The sequence below is a fragment of the Geospiza fortis genome, unplaced genomic scaffold, assembly GCF_000277835.1.
Source record: "Geospiza fortis unplaced genomic scaffold, GeoFor_1.0 scaffold408, whole genome shotgun sequence".
Taxonomy (NCBI): domain Eukaryota; kingdom Metazoa; phylum Chordata; class Aves; order Passeriformes; family Thraupidae; genus Geospiza; species Geospiza fortis.
Genome location: NW_005054330.1, coordinates 4,179,244 through 4,198,896, shown reverse-complemented (window position 1 = coordinate 4,198,896; position 19,653 = coordinate 4,179,244). Strand labels below are relative to the sequence as shown.

The window sequence follows — 19,653 nt, the reverse complement described above, 5'->3', positions numbered from 1 at the left end:
CTACGGCCTTCCAAGGCAGAATCTTAGCTTAGTATCTTAGAGCTGTTTGAGACAAGCATTTCAGTACCACACATGATCAGAATCTCTTTTCCCTCAGTTGAGAACCAGCTCTTAGTATCAGTATTGTGCAACCAGACTATGAATCTAAAGTTCTGTTTTCCATTAAAAAAAACCCAAACACCTTCAGCAGTCTACTCCTATGGCTGATATAGGAATGTTCACTCAAAAGCTCTATGCTCTTTTTACTCTAGGAAATAAGGGAACTTTACTTTCATAGTTACACAAAAGTGATATATGTGTTGTCCTCACCAAGTTTTCAGTTCAACAGCTATGGAGCTGCTGTGAGAAGCACAGTTGCTTATGTCTATTGCTAAAAGCAGAAGTTTAACTAGACCTCTTCAAGTGCCAAGGCATCTATTCATTAACTTTGCTAGCTAGCCTGGAGTGATGAAACCTACAGAACTTCAAGAAGACTTCCTCTATGAGGAATGGTAATATTCCAAATATATAAAGCAAAGAGCTCTGGTTTACATAATGCTAATCATAATGCAGACTAAAGTCTTAGCTTGTTAGCCTATGCAATACTCACTTTGGTAAGGTACTCTCTCATCACTTGGATGAAATAAGGCATTGCAAAGTCCATGATGTTATGTCTCCATGCCAACTCAAGGACTACATCTGGGTGCAGCAAGTCATAGCATGTGAAAAGGCAGGCTGCAAAGCACTCCTGCTTGCCTTCTTCCAAGAACCACTGGAGCAGCTTCTCAGCCAGCTCTGCATCTTTGGACTCTGCAGCATACTGCATAGCATCCTACAGAAAAGAACAGTTAAGCTTGACCCTTGCCTGTCAACATCTACATTGCCCTACATCTTAAATGCATGTTATTGTGAGCCAGATAAGCTGAGTACTTGGCATACCATGAAGTTAGTCTTTAACAACACCAGGCATGTTCTGTAGGAGGCAAGATACCACACACAACAACTCTGAGGTAAGCCAAATACTTTATTAACATCATCCAACGAGCTTCCTACAGACTATGCACAAATTGGCCTGTGAGAACTCACTACAGGTTTGAAGAGCATACCACTATAATTGCATTTCATCTGTACCCTTACAAGAGCCTGTGACTTGAGGCCTATATGGAGAATGTTCCATACTGATACAGGTAACTGTACAGATGGCAAAGATTAATAGAGACACATCCCCAGATACAAGACAACATTATGAAATTAGATTTAAGCCATGCATTTGAAACTGCAACCACTTCTGCTTTAACAGTCCTTCCTTCAAGTGAAGGACTACTAATTAAAACTCCAGATTTGAAACTAACAAACATTCAGTATCCAGGAGATTTATGCAGTGTCATTAACTCACCTTATACAGACGGTCTTTCTTGCACAGCTCCACGCTCTGTTTCCAGCGGTTGTTACCCTTGTACAAGTACGCTGCAATACGCCTAAATTCAATTAGTTCATGCTTTTCCAGACGCTGAGCCAATGTTATGTTATCAAAGTTGTCATAGGCATCAATGGAAGCTCTCAAACCCTGTTTGAGAGAGAGTTGTTACACGTGCTTCCAGATGGCAGTAGGTGAGAACTAGAGTAGAGAAGCATCTATTCCTAGTGCACAAGTGCTTCAGTTCTGCCAGCTGGATGTTGATACTATGGCTACAACTGATTTACCTGAGGTTTCATGCACCTTTCCAAAGGATACTGTATAACAAAGCAAGATGTTAACTTGGTCATACCTGCTGCAGACTAGAAGAGCTAGTTACCACAAAAAGACAAAGCATGTCTTCAAATAGCAGCCAATGGGGCCAGAAACAAATTTATTTACTGAAGTGCTGTCCCACTGAGTACATACCTGATACTGACCTTTGTGAAGTCTGCTCTGAGAAAACATCTGTGGTACCTGCTTTTTTGCAAATCATTGACATCTCAAGACTCCTGCCTGCTAAGGACCTGACTGCATGCCCTCTCTCTGTTGCACTGGAGAAGTGTTATCTTCTACTCAAGGACATTACTGTGTCAGCAGCTTTTTTGTCAGAGAACCATCCCTCAGGCTTAGCAATCTGTTTTTTGGGGCTCACCTGGAAATCTTCCTCTTCTGTTAAAAGGTTGTTTAGAGCTTCATTAACTCCTTTGTTGTTGTGGTTCTGGACTGAACGCAGGTAAGGCTTTACTAGAAATAGCTGATTAACCTGGAAAGAAGATGTTTCCAATACAAGATTAAGTATAGCAATCCTGACACTGCATTCTCCTGAAACAGGTTCCCATTTTTTATTACAAGAGTTTGTGCTTATTGTTAAAACCCTTCAGACAAGGTATCTTGTACTGCCGGGAGTAAAATAAAACAGTTTCCAAGGCCAGTTATGCAACTCTTCTGCATGTCCCCTATCAAGCCAGCACTGGGCTGCTTCTCTGTCCATTATACCAGTGGCAAAGCTACTCAACAGATGTCAAGTCTGTTTTCCAGCCAGAGCCTGGAGTATCTTAACTTGAGCAAGAGGACTTTTTGTTGACCTACACTCTTCCCAAACTCACCTTTGAGAAAAAATTGACTGTCCTGGTGTGATCCAGTCGTGGAGATAATACAAGCAGGAGATCATTGATCAGCAGAGGTTTGTAGTCTAAGTAGAACTGCAAGGCTTTGTAGTACAGCTCCACATTGGCCACCTGCATGATCAGATACTACTTAGTACTTGAAACAGAAGTAAGCCTAAAGTGCTTAGTTCAGACCACTAACTCAGCACAAAGTTTATGTGACTCCTACTAAACAACAGCTTAAGTTTCCTTCCAGAGGTCAGAAGTTTTACACTTACGCAGAATTCTTGTTCAATCTTATGACTGCTTCTTGTACCATCTGCTTTTTCCAGACAGTGAAATCACAGGCTACCACAGGCATCACAAATCAATTCTAATCCATCCAACTGAAGAGGTCCTGGCACAGGCAGCCATTACAGTTAATATGACCATTTGTCAACTTCTGAAGTCAGTGAAGACTGCAGCCTTAAAAAGTCTTTAAACTGTTTCCTTGAAACTCCCAAGAGCAGTAAGTGTGTACTCAGTCTTAAATCTTGTTTAAACTACTTCTCAATTCACTATTCTCTGCTGTACTCATGGGACTGCCCACCACACCTCTCAGACCAAAACAACTGGAAACATATGCAGAAATCTTCCAAGAACAGCTACAGCCTCAGACTGAAACAGCAGTCAGATCAAAGGTATTAAGGAGGTTAGGCCTCTTGCTTGTGACCCATGATCCTGTGCAGCCTCTGAAAATATTCTGTACTAGCTGCTGCCACTCAACAGAATGTGCTGCACAGCATAAAATAAATAGTGTAAGATCAGATTAATTCTTTGTGTTAAACTGACTGGAAGTTGTTTTAAGTACAGCAGAAAAACTGAGTAGTAGCTTAAGCAAACTGTTTTCTAAACAGCAATTTTGTTGTGCACTTTTGCCTCTGTCCTGAAAGAAGCTTTCAGCACTTTGCTTCAGTTACCACGTTACTTACCTTGGCAATTATGTCTTTAAACTGGCCTTCTTTCCAGGCATCAGTGGGATGATTCATCATAGTAATTATTGCATTGTCATACTCCTCATACTTGTCATACAGGAATACAAGTTCTGCCCAGAGATGAGCCTGTTCTGCAGCTCTGAGCACCTAACAAGAAAAACAAAAAAATGCACCAGGTTTGATTCACTGGCAGCTTCCCACCTTCACTTGCAGCTACCTTACTGCATACCTTTGGAATATTAACTCTAGACCAGAAAAGTTCCAGATGTTCCCTCATTTTCTGAGGCTTGAATTTGGAGTATAAGATGGCAAGTTCAGTAAACATCCCCATGTGAGCACGCTCTAGGCCCAGAGCAGCTTCCAAAAGGGCAATGAGGTCTTCAAAGTAGCCACGATCCTGGATGTTAGGAAAACAAGGATTATTAAAGCTTGCTAAAATGTATATTTACTTAAATCCAACATGCTTTCACTTTCCATTGAAAGTGCTTAGATTTTTGATTCCAATGAGGTGAGAGAATTATAAAAGAAGGCACAATGGAAACTATTACCACTCCATTTACTACAGAAAATGCACATTGCCACTAAGAAATTAAGATAGAGGAAAAATGAATTTAAATATTAACTCCCAGGATATCTTTTTTTTCTGTGACCACTTTACTAGCAGATACAAGTATGCTGTACAAGTCTTCTAGAATATTAACAGTTACCTGATAGTAACTGATCAGCTCCTCAAGTTCATCAGCATGGATGACTATGTGTAAGCCACAGATCTGTGCCAAGCGAAATTCTTTTCCATCCACACAGGCAAAGCAGACCTGTCATGACAGTCAACAAATAGTTAACAGGACAAAACTTTACCAAATTTGAGGTTTACTAAAGAGTTCCAAATAGGTATTTCCATAATACTTGTTCTAGAACGAAAATCTATTAAAACCCGCAAGTTTTAAGTTACCTCCTTCCAAGTCCTTGTGCTGTTGGCTTTGCGGCCACTGTCCACTGCTGCCTGATACTCCCCAAGGTGCACCAAGGTAGATGCCAGGCGAGCGAAGTTGGATACGTTGTTATAGAGAAGTTTTGCTGCTTCGTACATCCCCTCTTCATAACAGCGATCACCGACCTGAATGAGGAGTCCAAGGTAAACAAAGGTAGGAGCAAGAATGAGGGGTCAGCTAAGCAGAAAGTCACACTTGGAAACTGTGGACCAAGACATACCTGTTGTATATGGGCATTATTAGGGCCACTAATAAACTCCTCCAGTTCTGACAGACGATTAGTTTTTGCCAAAGCAAAAATAAGTTCTGTCTCTACATAAGACTCTCTGGCCTTCTTCCTGGCCATCTGTAAGAACTTGACTAGGTCCTCCCAATTATCTGGAAGAGAGCACAGATGTAAGATCCTATGTTTAGTCATTCTGTATTGTTTACCTTGCTCACCTTCGGGACAGTTTTCACAAGGAGGCTCAAATCTCTCCTCTACCACAATTAAAAGCCATTTGCACTTGAGTTATGGAATTCCCTGTCAACATCAAGTCACCTTCAGGTAAGACTGGACTTCTTGCTACCATTCTGCAATCCAACTGGCAAGCAGTTCTGCCACATACAGTCAAATAAATACATTGTACTTAGTGATACTTTAGATAACGGTCCAAATTATCTCCACAGAGAGGTCTATGTTTGGTGTAGCAAGAGAGACAATCTTGGTGACAGGAATCTCACTTAACATTGACTCATCCATCCCATGTACTGACTGTTCCCATTTTCTCTGAAACAGAATTCCTAAGTCTCAACAGTTCCTGATGTAAATGCAATAACCTAGCTCACATCCAAGCAATCTGAAGTTGAAGATGCTTTGTCTTACCATTTCTATTAGCTGCCTGAACGACTTCCATGTAGGCAGATGGATCATCTGCCTTTATATAGGAGTCAATGGCTTCCTTCACCAAGTCCTTCTGGAGCTGTGCTCTGGCCAGTTGGCTCCACACTGCTGGTTCATTACATCTCTCTGCAAATTCATAAGCACGGTCTAAGTTGCCAATGTGCTCAATCAGCACCTGTTTGAAATTGAAGTTCCAAGTTAAAAATCTAAGTTTTGTAACACTGTCCCTTCTAACAGAACTCTTTCTTTCGTCAAGTGTATACACTGCTCTGTGTAAGCAATATGAAGCTAACTGCTCTTAGAACAGCCATTTCTGTCCAGGGAAGCATTCTACACCACCATGCAGGAACCACACCTCACCTGAATTGCTGAAGTATTGACATCAAATTTTCTGAATATAGCAAAGGCTTCCTCATATAGCTCGTTACTGATGGCAATGTTGGCAATATCTGGGGCATCATAGTTATCCAGTCGATTGATGTACTCCATCACTCGGGTGCGGTCGGCCTTAATGGCTGTCAGGATCAGCAGATTCTGGAGATTCCTTTGGTTAACAGAAGGCATAGGCTATAAGCAGTGCACAGCAACACCTGCTTAAGTGACATGGATTGTACACGTGAAAAAATAAACCCCCTTATTGTCACTAGAGACAACATTTCATCACCAGATTAAGAACCACTGACATTTAGCTTCAAAAAGAATTTGCTTACCAGTATTTGTGCTCTGGTCTCAACACATCACTGCAAATTACACAGTGTGAACTAGCTCTGTTCTTCAAGTACAAAGCACTCCAAATTCTAGCTTTTCACCTTGTTATAAACACTGAAGAGTGTTTAGGTCTTGCAACCAAGAGGCCCATGATAACCTGGATCATTCACAACCTAAACAAAGGTACTGAATAGGCTAAACTTGAGGACAAAGCTCTCCTCTTACCTGTGTTCACTGAATACAGAATTATCCAAGACAATTTTTTCCAATAACTCAATCAGTTCATTTGGCAGATCAGCAGTCATGAAAGCTTTCACAGTTACAGAAACTTCCTCTGGATCCTGTGTCTCTGATAAAGCTGTTTGGACAACCTAGATTCAAAGGCATGAAACTATTAAGTGTTTTCCCCAAATTAAGTATTTGTCCATTTGTCAAGTTATTTGTCCAGTGAACTACAAATTAAAGCTTCAGAATTTTGAGAGCATTTTGATAAAGACAGCAAGAAACAGCTATTAGCTGTATTTTATGCAGAAGTAAAATCACATCTTACATCTATATGGGAAACAAATTCCCTAGAGGAAGGTCATTCTCCAGGACAGAAAAAATATCTTACTGGTAGCTACACCTTCTGACCACACAGGTCAGAATTAATACCTGCCACTCCAACTCTTAGAAACTTCTGTATGGTGAGATGGGGCTTTAAGGGGTCTTGTGGGGGAAGAATGCTACTTTAATGCTCCATACTGTTTCTTAGACATCCTGAGGTCCTCACAGACTGGAAGTTGAGCCTTTTTGCTGTACCTGGTCAATAAGCTGCCGCCTGAATGGGTTGTTTTCTTCCAGTACATTTGCCCAGAGCTCAGGGTCCTTCCTGCGCACCAGGTAGCGAGCCTCACTCTTAAACAGGGAGTTCTCATTGCACACCTGAAGGAGAGGTCACAATTATTGGCATTATTGTTAAGGGTCAGTACCACAAGACAGGTTTAGCTAGCTATGAACCAGACAGTCTAGAAGACTGACTAGAACTAATTTCTGACCAATGCTACATGCCACAGACAAGTTCTTACCCAACCTCTGATCTGGAAGGTTCATGGAGAAGGTCTCCAGCAGAATTTCTATAGCTTCTCTTGGTTTTGCCCAACACAAACACTCTGACTGTGGTTTCACAGTAACTATTTGCTTCTGGTTGAAGTGAAGACCTGCAGAAGCCTGAAGAACTTAAGTTTTAAATCTAGAAAGGGGAGCCACTTGCCTGGGCAGGGCTAAGTAGTGAACTGAGGAATGGTGCAGCTGTTTAAAGCTAGAAGTAGGTTATTGGTGTATTTGGTATCATTAGCTTTACACGTGTTTACGAGTGTTCAGAATAGCAAGTGGCTTGGATTCTCTTGTTAAGGTGTTAAGGGTACAGAATAAATGTGAAATTCCTTATAGAAGTGCACCACAGGAGAGTTACAAGTTGTGATCCTATTTGTACCACTAGCTTCAACTTCCACCTAGAAGAGTAGAAACCTGAAGGCCTAAGTCATCTTACAGCAACAGCTCACATTGCTAGTATCCAAATAAGCCCATGGAATCTCAATTACTGTGCTGTAAGCAAATCAGTACTAACACAATTTTGCTGTATGTTTTACATTTATCAGTTGCAGGAGTTGACCCTTCTTCCAGGAGACAACAACGTCTCAAGAATAATTCTTACAGGAAGAAGATCTTTATTCCACAACCAGAAACACCTTCTCAGAACATCAGTTCAGGGAAGAAACTGGTACAGAAAGGCTTTAATGGCTAACTCGAACGGTAAAGTTTATCCTAGCAGCCTTCTAGCAAACAACAACTCAAAGCCACCTTCATATCCTGAAATAAAGGAGACAAATGTAGCTAGCCCTTTTTTAACAGCTACAGTGGAACTATTACTTAAAAATTAAACACTTCAGGCTGGCAAGTCATCCACTTTAATCCAGTAGCAAGCCTAGATTATACTACCATTCTAATGCTCATAGCTGACATTCTCTGCATATACCAATATGGAAGTGCAGGTAGGAGAAGAATGTTTTTCTCAGCAACCACAAGCACTACTAGCTTCATCTGACATTAAGCTCTGGCGTTCACATTGAGACCAGAAAGTATCTGAGAACTCTGAGAATGTCACCTGCCCTTGAAATTCTGACGGATGTTCTAAGAACAACTAGCTTAAAGATAGGAGAGGAATGCTACTGGAGTAAGTCCTTGTAGTTAAACTGTCAACATTTATTTTCCTCGTTTCTGGTTAAGTATTGGAGCAAGTCTACGGGTCAATCACAACAAAGGAAAACTACAAGCCCTGTTTTAGTTTCAGGGAAACTTTTCTTCCACTGTAGGGTCAGGGTAGATGACAGCCTGCTCCTCCTGCTGAGCCTTCAAGGCTCAAAAAAATCAAATTAACGAAGCTTTAATGGTAGGCATATTCATTACCTGGGCCTAATAAACAAATGAATTTCAAGCAAAATCAGTGGATGAAAGACATGGATTGTACTTCAAAGTTCCAGTTACACAATTCCAGTTTGGACATATAGCATAAGTTCTTCTCATCAGCATAAAAATTAGTGTCTCCACACAGAAGAATCCCACCTGCCTCAACTCCTGCATGAGACTGCAAGACAGGATTCTGCAAGTGTTAGACTAATAGCCAGACAGGCTTCCACTTGCAGCAAGTAGTTCTTTAAAGCATGCTTATAAATGCAGTTTTGCTAACCTTTATGAGTTCCAGATCACACTGCCCCCTCTCATAAGCAACGCAGGCCAGATGAGGGTCCCTCTTTTCACAATATTTGCCAACTACACGGCTGTCATAGTAAGGATTCTCACGAAGGAAGCGCTCTGGATTATTATTACTGTCAATGTAGATTTTGGCCAAAGCATTATGAGTTGCAGGTTCTTCACAGCCTTCATGAATCCTTGATTCAAGCCATGGCAACAGCAACTTAAGCCTTTGAAGAAGCAAACATTTTAGGTTTATAAGTCAGACTGAGGTGTGTTTTACAGCTACCACTCAGTACCTGGCCTTCCCATCAAATAAGTCTGCTGGTCAAACTTAAAAGCAAACAGAGACCAGCCAGTTATTTTTTAATGAGTCTTAAATGAGTGGAAGAAAGATCTGCAGACACCCCTAGTTTTACAATCTCTCAATTCCTGTTGTATTAGCTGGCAGCTCACGCTTAAAGCCATTTGTTCATTTTACAGATAGTCAGAAACTAATTACAGAAGCTGCTGCGGGCCTGCAGCTAGACTGTCAAGACAGTTGGATCCAAATTTACTCTGAAGGCACATCCCATGGCTGGCTGTATGGCAGTGTTCAAAAGCCATGTTATACATGATGCAGTACTGTCAGGCATTCCTACATGACCCAATCAATCAAAAGACCGACCAGCAAATTTGAACTGCTTTTCTATAGAGAAACACAAAACAATATCAGTACTTTATCATTTAACAAAACTGCATGCAATTCAATCTGTGTATAGCAGGGTCAGGGAAGCCCGACACTGGTGCCTACAGATGCATTTTCATTACCGATTTCTTTTTTCCACTTCAGCCACCAGCTCATCTGTGGAGAACTGCCCTCTCACCACCATGATCAAGTTCTTGATGACATCTTCAGAACAATCTACATCAAGAAGCCCTCCAACCACTGCTGGTATCCGGCTAGGATTCACCTAGAATAAGCCACCATCACTGAAATTAGTTATCAGCATTACAAATAATGCACCTCCAGTCTTCCACATGGGGAAGTTCTAGTTAACAATTTCAATTATGCTTCAGAGCAGAGAACTGTGAGTAACTAACATTCGTATATACATTCCAGGAATCATGCTTTTGTGATAGACAAAAGGCTTAATGAAGAGCCTCCGCACTAGGAGAGTGAGCAAAAAAGAGGCAGCAGATTACGTTGTAGTTTCTTATAATGAAGTAAAGAGCAAGCCCTTACCTTCTGTACATAGATCTCGATATACTTCTGCAGATTATTGCGATATAAATAGAGCACCAGGTCATGAACAAAGTCAAACCGATCGCAGACAATGATCAGAGGAAGCTGATCTGTGAGCTTTGCCTCCTGTATTTTGTGTGAAAGAGAAAAAACAACAAAAGATTATTCACAGCCATGCCAACTAAACTTCCTTGGTGTTTCTCTCCACTAGAAAGCTGTACTTCTGTTGCTAAGCAAAATATACAGAAGACCCTTCAATCCCCTGGGCAGAATATTTACCTTCAGGAAGTTCTTCACTCGTTCTGGGTTATAGCAGTTACTTTCACGACAGATTCTTTCCACTTCCTTTATCTGACCAGTCTTGCAAGCTGCCTGGATGTACTTGAAGTGAACATCTGGATCCTGGCTAAAGTTTACAATGGAACCCAAGAAATAGAACAGTCCTGGAAAGAATCACATGTGTTTAACACTGTTAGAAGTGAAGCAAGTGAAGGCTGTATGGGCCTCAGATTGACTTAAGAGGTCAGCCTTGCTGACAGAGCAGCTTTCAGTCAACTGCAGGGAGTATCAGAAAGATTCTTTTCCCTTCTTTCAGATTTCATCTTTCTTTCTGATCTTTACTCAAGAGAGTTAAGAAACCATCTAGAACAAAACTACCCCTAGAACTCACCGTGATGAGCTCACTTTCATAAATGTATCCTAAGATCCAGCAATGTGAAAAGTACCTCTCCCATAAAAGCTACAATCCTTACTATTAGCTTCAATCAGTCAGTGCTTCCAAGTAAGCTGCTTCCTTTTAATACTGTACCTTCATAGCTTTTGAAAGATTCAAAAAGCTCCACAAGAGACTGGGTGCCAAGCTGTTCATGGTATTTAGAAGCAACTTGCACACAGAGCTGTAGGTTTTGCCGAATGTTGGCTGATAGCATGGCACGCAAACACTCCACAGAGTCCTCAACTGAGAGAGAGCCAAAGAAGTTCACAAGCCACTGCAAAGAGACAGAAATTTTACTCAGTAACTCACACAGGATTTGACTGATGTCTAAGATGGGCCAACTAGACAGTTACTACCCCAGCCACTAGAGAGAAGTCTTCCATGAACTAAGACCAAAGATATAAGAACAAACACTCACTGTATTTACAATCCCAAAAATGCATTTGGAAATAATATTTGAAATGCCCACCTGGGAAACTGAGGTCAGATTTAAGCCACTGAAAGTACAGATTACAATTTAATCATTAACTGGACGAATGTTCTTGAATCACAGCTACTCATGCTTCTTCAGTACCTACAACCCATTTTACAGCAGCCACAGAAGTGCTAAAGACTGTTCACATCACTTTCTGACTCTGGACAACACTTACCTCAGGATTCAAGAGGTGAGTATGAACAACTGCACGTTTAATATCATAGAGATCTGTGTAGTGTTCCAAAGCTCGCTGGAGCAAGCCTGCCTTTTCACACAGCTGGGCAACATGAGCACGATCATAGTGTGTAAACATTTGGTTTCCAAGAATGGCATCTGCAACCTAGGAGGTTACATTTCATATTCACTGTTAAGAAATCAAGACCGTCAAGAGAATCACAGCAGCTTAGCCTACGAGTTGTTGAGAAGTCACAGCAGTGACTTACTTAGTAGACTTTCATGTTACTAAAGGACTCCTAGATAACAGTATCAGACATTCTATTCTTGTGCAAGTCCAGTACTGTCTCTCCCTTTTTGGAGGAACTGGGTCGTACCTGCGGGGCATGAATCAAATTCATTTCCAGGAGACGGGTCTGAAGGTGGCCTTCTGTAGGGCGGTTATTTTTCAGGGCATCCAACAAAAAGGATGTGCACTGCTGCAGAAGACTGTGCTCCATGAACACATCCACAATCTGTTGAGATTGGACAAGTTACAGAAGAGGGGTCTATATACACACATGTACAATTTTCTGTGTATACAAAAAGCCTGGCTAGACAGGTGTCCTGGGGTGATCTTATGATACTGCATCCCCTATTGTCTGCTTTATGCCAAGATCCTAACCTGCCTCAAACTGAGAGAACAGGCCATCACAGCACCTACCATGCTGCATTCCCTTGTTTTCACAGTATTACTATCATGGTAATAGACAAGTTTCACATTTCCTTTTTCTCTAGAATGGAAGAAGTGCATTACTCTGAGCTATTATGCCAGAGTAATGCACAGTAAACCACCCACTCTTATTTAGTTCTAACACAACATGCAAAGCTCATCCCTTCTCCTGCTGGGATAGTTGCTAGAAATAAAGCCAGGGACTTTTTCCAAGTAGCTTCACTTTTTAATAATGCAAAATGTTCCCTTATTTCTCCATCCATTTAACAAGAAGTGGCCAATGGCAGCCAGAACTGAACTTAGGTTTATTTCTTCATCTTCCTATAAATTCTCTGCATGAGGAGATATATGCTCCATTAAAGCCAACAGTAGGATAGTAACTTTATTGCTTAGACTAAGATTGTGGTAGGTTTACTATCAATAAACCAGAAAGCTTCCACAAGAACTTGAGAACACACTTGCCTCTAAAGACTCAATGATAACCAAACTTAACTAGACTATTTAGTCACTCCTCTAATCAAGATGACAAGAGATGTGAACCAGCCTTACCAGTCCCTAGAATGGTACTACACTATTCCCTCTGCCTAGAAAGAGACCAGTACTCTTGTTGTAGGCATCACCTGGTTAATGTTAGCCAGTGGCTCCTCATCCTGTACCAGCATCTGAGAGAACTGCAGGCCTTGTTCTGGACTGACTCTCATCACACTTCTCAGTAGGAAGATCCAGTCAGGGGTATAGCCAACCTAGAGATTTCAGAAACAGTCATATATATTTAGGAAGCTTCACACTTCTATTAAGCCTTCAGATTCTTTAGCATAGGGATTATAAAATGTTGTGAGCTTGCAGTACCCATCCCACATCTTCCAGGAATTCTCACACAAAAGCATTTCTAGTCTGTTGACACAGAAATTCAGTATTCACCTACTTAGCAACTGAACTTGCGCCAGGGCAATTCTCTGGCTATGTAAGAAAACTGCCTGGAATAAATTTTTCAACAGTCCTAAAGGCCTATTTATCAAGTCCTAAACTTAAAAGTAGGCATTTAGCAATTTTTCTTTTTTTATAGATTACAAAACGAAGTCTGATGAATTCAGGAAGACTCTTATTTTTATTCTGTAGAATAAGCTTAAGCCAGTCCATTAAATTATTACTTCACAAAACTCTGGATGCTTTGAAGTTTATTTTTTTGCAGACTTTTTAGACCACAGTAATATACTATGATTTGCACAATGGACACATTAAACATAAGACAGAGCCTGCAGATTATAATAAATTTACCTTTTTAGCATAGAGCACTATTTTCTGGAATTGGCCAGTTTCAGCAAAGCACTGGATCACTTTGTTTGGCACATTAGCTCGAAGGTAGACACTGAGTGCAAGGGTTGGGTCAGCCGTCTTCACCAAGTCTCCAAGCTCCTCCGAGCACTCCAGCTGAAGTCAGAAGTGGTATTTTGTCAAGCAGAAGAATTCAGAGTTCAGAATTCATCAACAAAAGTGTTGTTCACACTCAACTGTTAGAAGGCAACAGAAGTAGGCTAATGTCACGATCGAGCCTACCTTGTCTTCCTTCAGCCACTTCTCCAGAAGCTGTTTGCGGCCCTGCTGCAGGACGGGGCGACAGAGCTCCAGAGATTCAAACTTGTTCAGCTGGCCCTGGTCGAGCAATATTCCAAAGTACTGGAGCAGGGGAGAGGCCTGCCCAGGCTGAGCTGGTACACTCTGGAACTTCCTAATTGTATCACTGGTACGTAGAATTCCCTGAACAGGCACAAGATAGAGAGAAGCAGTGTTTAATTAGTGAAGACTGAATAGCATTAGTAAAAAAAGCAAGTTGAAGGACAAAAGCATCTACTGTTAAACCTTCAGGATAGAGACCATCAAATCAATGACTTTCTAGCACAAAGTCAGTGGCCACAGAAAGTCCAGTCTGGTTAGAAATGGATAGCAGATGCTCCTTTATGGCATACAGGGGAATGTATTCGTCAGAACCACTACCAGACTGCAGAGAACTAACACTGCATTTATGTTTTGAATGTCAAGCTCTGAAATGCAAGTGACCTAAGCAATCCACTAAACTTAGGCAAGTTTCCATGATTTCTAAGCTTTACCTTTGGAGTTACTTACCTTTGGTGCAGATGCAGCTACTTTAGCAGCATCTGCATAGTTTCCTTGAGCAAACAGTGTGTTAAACTTCCTGGCAAATAACTCCTCTGCCCCAGCTAGGTTACTCCGTATAGCCATTCGCAGTCCCAAGTCAGGATTCTGGAGAACATTTGTAGCATAGTTCACAATGTTGTCTTCCTCAACACATACAGAAAGCACCTGGAAAGGACAAGAGGCATACTGAGTACTGTCCTTTCCACAACTACTATGAAATACAACAACAAAATGGCTGCGCAGCTCATCAGTGAAGGACTACATTAGTAAAAAAAAAGTTCTTCTTCAAGTAGCTCTGCACTAGGAGACATAAAAAAATGACTAATCAAATAGTCACTTGCTCTCTTCCATGACACTGGTTGCATCAAGTCACCGCTTAGGTTTGTTACATTCCATTTGAACTTTAGAAGGCTCAGAAACAAAATGGTGGATTTGTTACCTGTCCTTTTTTGTTCACACCAATAATGCCTGAGGTAGGTTCATGAGGAGCTGTGACAAAGATAGTATCAGCACTAATACGGTTCATGTAGATGCACACTCCAGACTCCAAATCATACATGTGGATATATCCATACTTCGTGATCAGATAAATCACACCATGCTTAATTCCAATCTGCCAAAGACAGGTTTCTATTAGTAAAAACTAGTAAGATTGTAACACTTAAGACAGCTGTCTTTAGCCTAGTCACAAGAAAGTACTGCAGTGACATGCCTTTGTACTGACACTAAGAAAAAAAATATAGCTTCAGGCTTCTTCCTTTCACACTCAAAAGCAATGAACAGCTTTGCTGGCCATTTGCAGGCATAGCTCCAGTGAACAGAGGTTGAAGGGAAATTAAAATTCATCTGCAGCAAAGAACATACTCTTCATCCTAATAAGCCAAGCTGAGGAGAAAAGTTTGGGCATGATTAGCATTCTAGTCTAGATATGTTCAGAAATACTAATGAGATAATTCCATTCTCTTCCAACAAAGCCTACCCAAAGCACCAGCAGAATCTAAACCAAGCTCATCTACTGAGTACTCCAGTTTATCTGTCAAGTCACTGAAACTGAGGAAGCTTTCAAACCAAAAGGGTCTTCAGATATAAAAGTATTCTCCCCTTGGAACAAGCCTTTGGATGTTTTGTTAATTAAGCTTTAAGCTGAAGTACAGAGCCACATGAATCCTGCCACACATGCACCTTAGTTATGGGCATCTCCTGGTCTATTTACAAAGCTGATCTATTAGACTTGTCAGCAGTCTTATGCTCCAAGATAGTCTGATTTTATGGCACATTTCTACTCCTAGAGACATGGTAAGTGAAATTTGGTCTGTGATAGCAACCTGCTCTGTTCTTTCCTAAAGAATCTCCCACTTATGCCCCAAATTGCCTTTTCTGTGCTGCTACTACAGAATGTATGCTAATATTCTTATCTAGAACTTGGAACGTTAGTAGGAAGCTGAATAGCCAAAGTGATGTTGGATACATTCTCCCTGAAGACACTCTCAAGGGATTTTTTTGTGGTCTGTTTCATTGGTTTGGGATTTTTTTTTGGTAGAAGTTTTGTTGGGGCTTTTTATTATTTTTTAAATACAGGAGCAGTCTATGTATTTAAGTTACTTGTTTTAATGTCCATGCTACCTCCCACAGACCCATTAACACCCCTCCCAGAACTAGGAAGAATGACAGCAAAGCACTATAGAAAGCAATCTTTGTAACAGATGTCAGCTCCTTGCCAGGCTATAAAACTCACTTTTGGGGGGGTCAAACACTTACCTGCATTGCCACAGGAAAGTCTGTCTGTGCCTCAGGTGGGAAAAACACATCAACAGCTTTCTTAACAAATGGCTGATTTCCAGTAGCTGGCTGACCTACTTCAATTATGTGCAGCTAGGAAGAAAAGAGTTCATGTCACAAGATTGCCTGCAAGTGCAGCCACATGAAAGAAGTTCCTTTCCTCAGATATGCTACTGAAGTCATCTGCCACATTTGGCCAACACAGTCTGGGGAGCTGTGCTCCACATATTCAGAATGTTAAATTTTCTGGGACCTGATAAATTAAAACTGGGGAGAAGAATAAAAAAACCCCAAAACAACCACTCTTTTTATGAAAGTGACTACTCCTATTCAAGACAACCCATTCAAGATATTTTGAGTCACACTTGTAAATTCATCAGTTTTGGAGGACAAGACTAGTTAAGCCCAGGCATTTACTGTGGTGTTACCTCAGCCCTGCACAGACTGCTCAGCAGTTGTAGCATATCCAATGCTACTGAATTCCACATTCAGTTTGATGCAAACAACCTACCTATGGCACCACAGGAACATAATTGTAGACTTTACCTTGCCTCCTGCAGGACTCCTCACTGCAAAACAGAAGAGGGTAGAAGGTTTGGCATTTCCCTCTATTTTGAATTCTGCAAAAGCTGCTGCATGGCCTTCTATAGGTTGGGAGACTTTTCTATCAACTGAGTACAGCTGCATTGCACCAACCACACGATTTTGCTAGAAAAAAGGAAAGGTCAGCTTTTAGAGAAGACTTCAAATGTTTGTAGCAAGACCCTTGGGACAGTAAACTAAAAAGCAGCAAATGCCTCTCATCCCCTCCTCCAACAATTGAACTGAAGTCAGGCTATTTCTATACAAAAGATAGTTTTGAATTTTTTATTTACAGAAACCAAAGTTAAGCTACAGCAGCTATTAAGTGAAGTGGGGCCAGGGCTCTCCCAATTACCTTCACAACATATTGCTGCCAGGGAACTTACCTGTGCTGAAATTCCTATCAGCAGCAGCCATTTTTGGTGTTCATCTGTTCTGTAATTGATGATTTGGCAGCCTGCAAGACTAGCATGTCTATCAAACATCTTCTGGGGCTGTGATTCTCCCTCCATGCTCCAGTGGTACACTGCTGTCTCTGTCACCAAGGCAACTGTATTCACAGATATCCATTTCCAGAAGATCACTTCCTCAGCCATTGTGTGGGCTTTCATTTTACTCTTCATCTCAATGTTAAAGATCTGAAGTGTTTTCCCGGCTAGTATGACAAAATCCAAGAAACACCACAGATCAATTACCACAATGGCCATCCTGTAGTTTGCCCATTTACAAGCACCCAGTTTAAGCCACTGCTCCAGTGGTGCTACAGACAGGGTTAGTGTCCTGTCACATCTCAGTCTCCTTTGACACTTGACTCTTAACAGAATCCCCTCACCACCCCCAACACTTGTATCATCCCAAAACCAAACACAATCTCCTTACGGACACTCACAGACATTCCAACAACTGACAAGCACAAACACTTCAATTTACTGTAAGCTGCAGTAAAAAGACAGCCTAAGCTACAGAGGTTGTGTAAACTCTTGTGCTGCCAGTTGGCAGCACTGGTATGCCAAGTTACAGATGTCTAGTAAATGTCACTCAGTATAATTAATAAAAAGAATGGCTTCACTTTATGTCAATTTAGTAGCTGCTGTAGATAACCTGGACTGAGTCAAACAGCATGAGACTTGAAACAGCTTCAGACAGCCAAAGATCACAGCTCCCATTTTGTTTTCCTGTTGGATGAACTGCACACTGAACTAGATGGGCTTTGTACAACAAGTATCTACTGGAGAGGACAGTCAAAAGCTCAGAAAGACTATAGGAAGGTTTGGAGCTTTAGGTCCAGTTAAGATTACTTCTTCATGATTTAGAAAACTACACTGCAGGTTTAGGCTTGATTTCAGTAGTTCTTTTAAACAACCAGAAGCCCTACCCTGCTAAGTAGGCTTAAAACCAATGCTAATTGAACCAAATTATAAAGAATAAGGGAATCCACTCCTTTCACGAAGTCAAAGCGATGTTTTATTTTACTGCAGATGAGACAACTCAGCTCCAGGAATATTCTTTTCTGTTCACAAGACACCCACTCAGACTGCTGGAATATTGGCTTGTAATGCCATTATTTCTATCCCTATTTCAGAAGTGTTTCCTGCTAGTAACACTTGTGACTGCCAAACTGGGAGATGTTCGCAGATAGATAAAGGCTGCTGGCCATGGAGAAAACATATTCAGGAGTTACTAATCCCAAGTTAATATGTATCTTGAACTGCTCTATAATGTTTTAGCATAATTTATACATAAATTGATCATGTTAGTTTAATGCAGTGCCAAGAGACAATGCAAGACTTAAGAGCTATCACATGCAGCATTTGCTGCCTGGTTTAACAGCATTGAGAACTGTCAACCTGATCAACAACATCCTAGGAGAGCTTGCTTGCTTCCCTGGGACCAAAAGCAGCTTGCTAACGAACACTCTGCTCCGCACATGCACTTTCTGCGCTAGACAGATGCAGTAAGCCCAGTAAATTGATAGCTGGAAACAGTGTATTTACTCTCTTGGACAACAATTTGTCCAGCAATGGCCTGGTGCTATCAAAAGATGGATTTTCAACTGCCACAGTGTGCAGCCTCACATGCAGCCAGGAGACAAGTCGTTCTGGAAGGGCTCTGGTCACCATCTAAACAACAATCCCAGAAAAACTGCTCTTAAGGACAGACTTCCTGAACAGGAAACAGTATGCCTTTCCTAGGTTTAAGACCATAGGAGAAACTGACAAACAGCTAAGAACTCATGCTTGTCTCTTTTCTGGACTAAATTTGACTGTCATGTCACAGTTGGAAATGGCTTCAACAAGCTTCGCTAGGCAGTGATGCTACTGGATGTTGGGAGCTGCAGAAACCACTGCTTTACAACTTCCTAAATGTGGCAACATATATTCTAACTTCACAGTAACTAAACTTCACAGTAATTAAACTATTAAAAAAATCTGTTATTTGGATTGAGAAGGCAGGATCTGCTATACAGTCAAAGTGAGGGCAAGTGTGCATTTGAGTTGTATGTCTACTTGAACACTTTATTAGGCCAAGATACAAAAAGATTTAAGGTTTTTCTGATCAAAGTACCAAACTGGTGAATCTATTTAGACTATACAGGTGTAATCAAGTAAGCAGATTCGATTTTTGAACATCAGCACAAAAACTTACATTACAGTTGACTGGAACATGACATTTCTCCATTACACAAAGAATGGAAGCACCCTCGAATGCTGCATTCTCCACTAACACCCACTGCTGAGCACTCCCAGTACAGAGCAGTGCAAGAGGACCAAGAACACAAGGACAATGCATAAATCTTGGTACACCAGGAGAATGCCACATGCAATCCAGAAATGAAATTGTGCATATTGTACGTCAGCTAAAATGAAGAATAATTTCATTTCTTTTTCTGAGGGTGGGTTTCTACATTTATTGCTCAATAATCCTGGGATTACGAGCAACTGCCCATCATGGCACACTGAGTCACAATATGTAACCATTTTGACTATTGAAGCCTCACTC

General features: G+C 41.1%; 1 protein-coding gene across 4 annotated transcripts in view; it reads right to left on the bottom strand.

Moving 5' to 3' along the window:
• Positions 1-19,653, bottom strand: part of CLTCL1 (clathrin heavy chain like 1) — a 26,284-nt gene that overhangs the window by 4,598 nt on the left and 2,033 nt on the right. For 2 of the 4 annotated variants that reach the window (XM_005421471.2, XM_031057373.1), the window contains exons 2-29: positions 17,040-17,308; positions 16,618-16,779; positions 16,051-16,164; positions 14,732-14,905; positions 14,260-14,457; positions 13,693-13,893; positions 13,414-13,566; positions 12,756-12,878; positions 11,801-11,938; positions 11,425-11,589; positions 10,868-11,048; positions 10,339-10,502; positions 10,060-10,185; positions 9,645-9,787; positions 8,830-9,064; positions 6,903-7,025; positions 6,327-6,472; positions 5,754-5,937; positions 5,376-5,568; positions 4,731-4,888; positions 4,471-4,635; positions 4,226-4,333; positions 3,748-3,915; positions 3,516-3,665; positions 2,545-2,676; positions 2,091-2,201; positions 1,376-1,546; positions 590-811 (exon numbers count right to left, since the gene is read on the bottom strand). In XM_005421471.2, the coding sequence (XP_005421528.1) occupies positions 590-811; positions 1,376-1,546; positions 2,091-2,201; positions 2,545-2,676; positions 3,516-3,665; positions 3,748-3,915; positions 4,226-4,333; positions 4,471-4,635; positions 4,731-4,888; positions 5,376-5,568; positions 5,754-5,937; positions 6,327-6,472; positions 6,903-7,025; positions 8,830-9,064; positions 9,645-9,787; positions 10,060-10,185; positions 10,339-10,502; positions 10,868-11,048; positions 11,425-11,589; positions 11,801-11,938; positions 12,756-12,878; positions 13,414-13,566; positions 13,693-13,893; positions 14,260-14,457; positions 14,732-14,905; positions 16,051-16,164; positions 16,618-16,779; positions 17,040-17,308 (4,577 nt within the window). The remainder of the gene's footprint in view (positions 1-589; positions 812-1,375; positions 1,547-2,090; positions 2,202-2,544; positions 2,677-3,515; positions 3,666-3,747; positions 3,916-4,225; positions 4,334-4,470; positions 4,636-4,730; positions 4,889-5,375; positions 5,569-5,753; positions 5,938-6,326; positions 6,473-6,902; positions 7,026-8,829; positions 9,065-9,644; positions 9,788-10,059; positions 10,186-10,338; positions 10,503-10,867; positions 11,049-11,424; positions 11,590-11,800; positions 11,939-12,755; positions 12,879-13,413; positions 13,567-13,692; positions 13,894-14,259; positions 14,458-14,731; positions 14,906-16,050; positions 16,165-16,617; positions 16,780-17,039; positions 17,309-19,653) is intronic. The other 2 variants (XM_031057374.1, XM_031057375.1) reach the window with 2 other exon arrangements.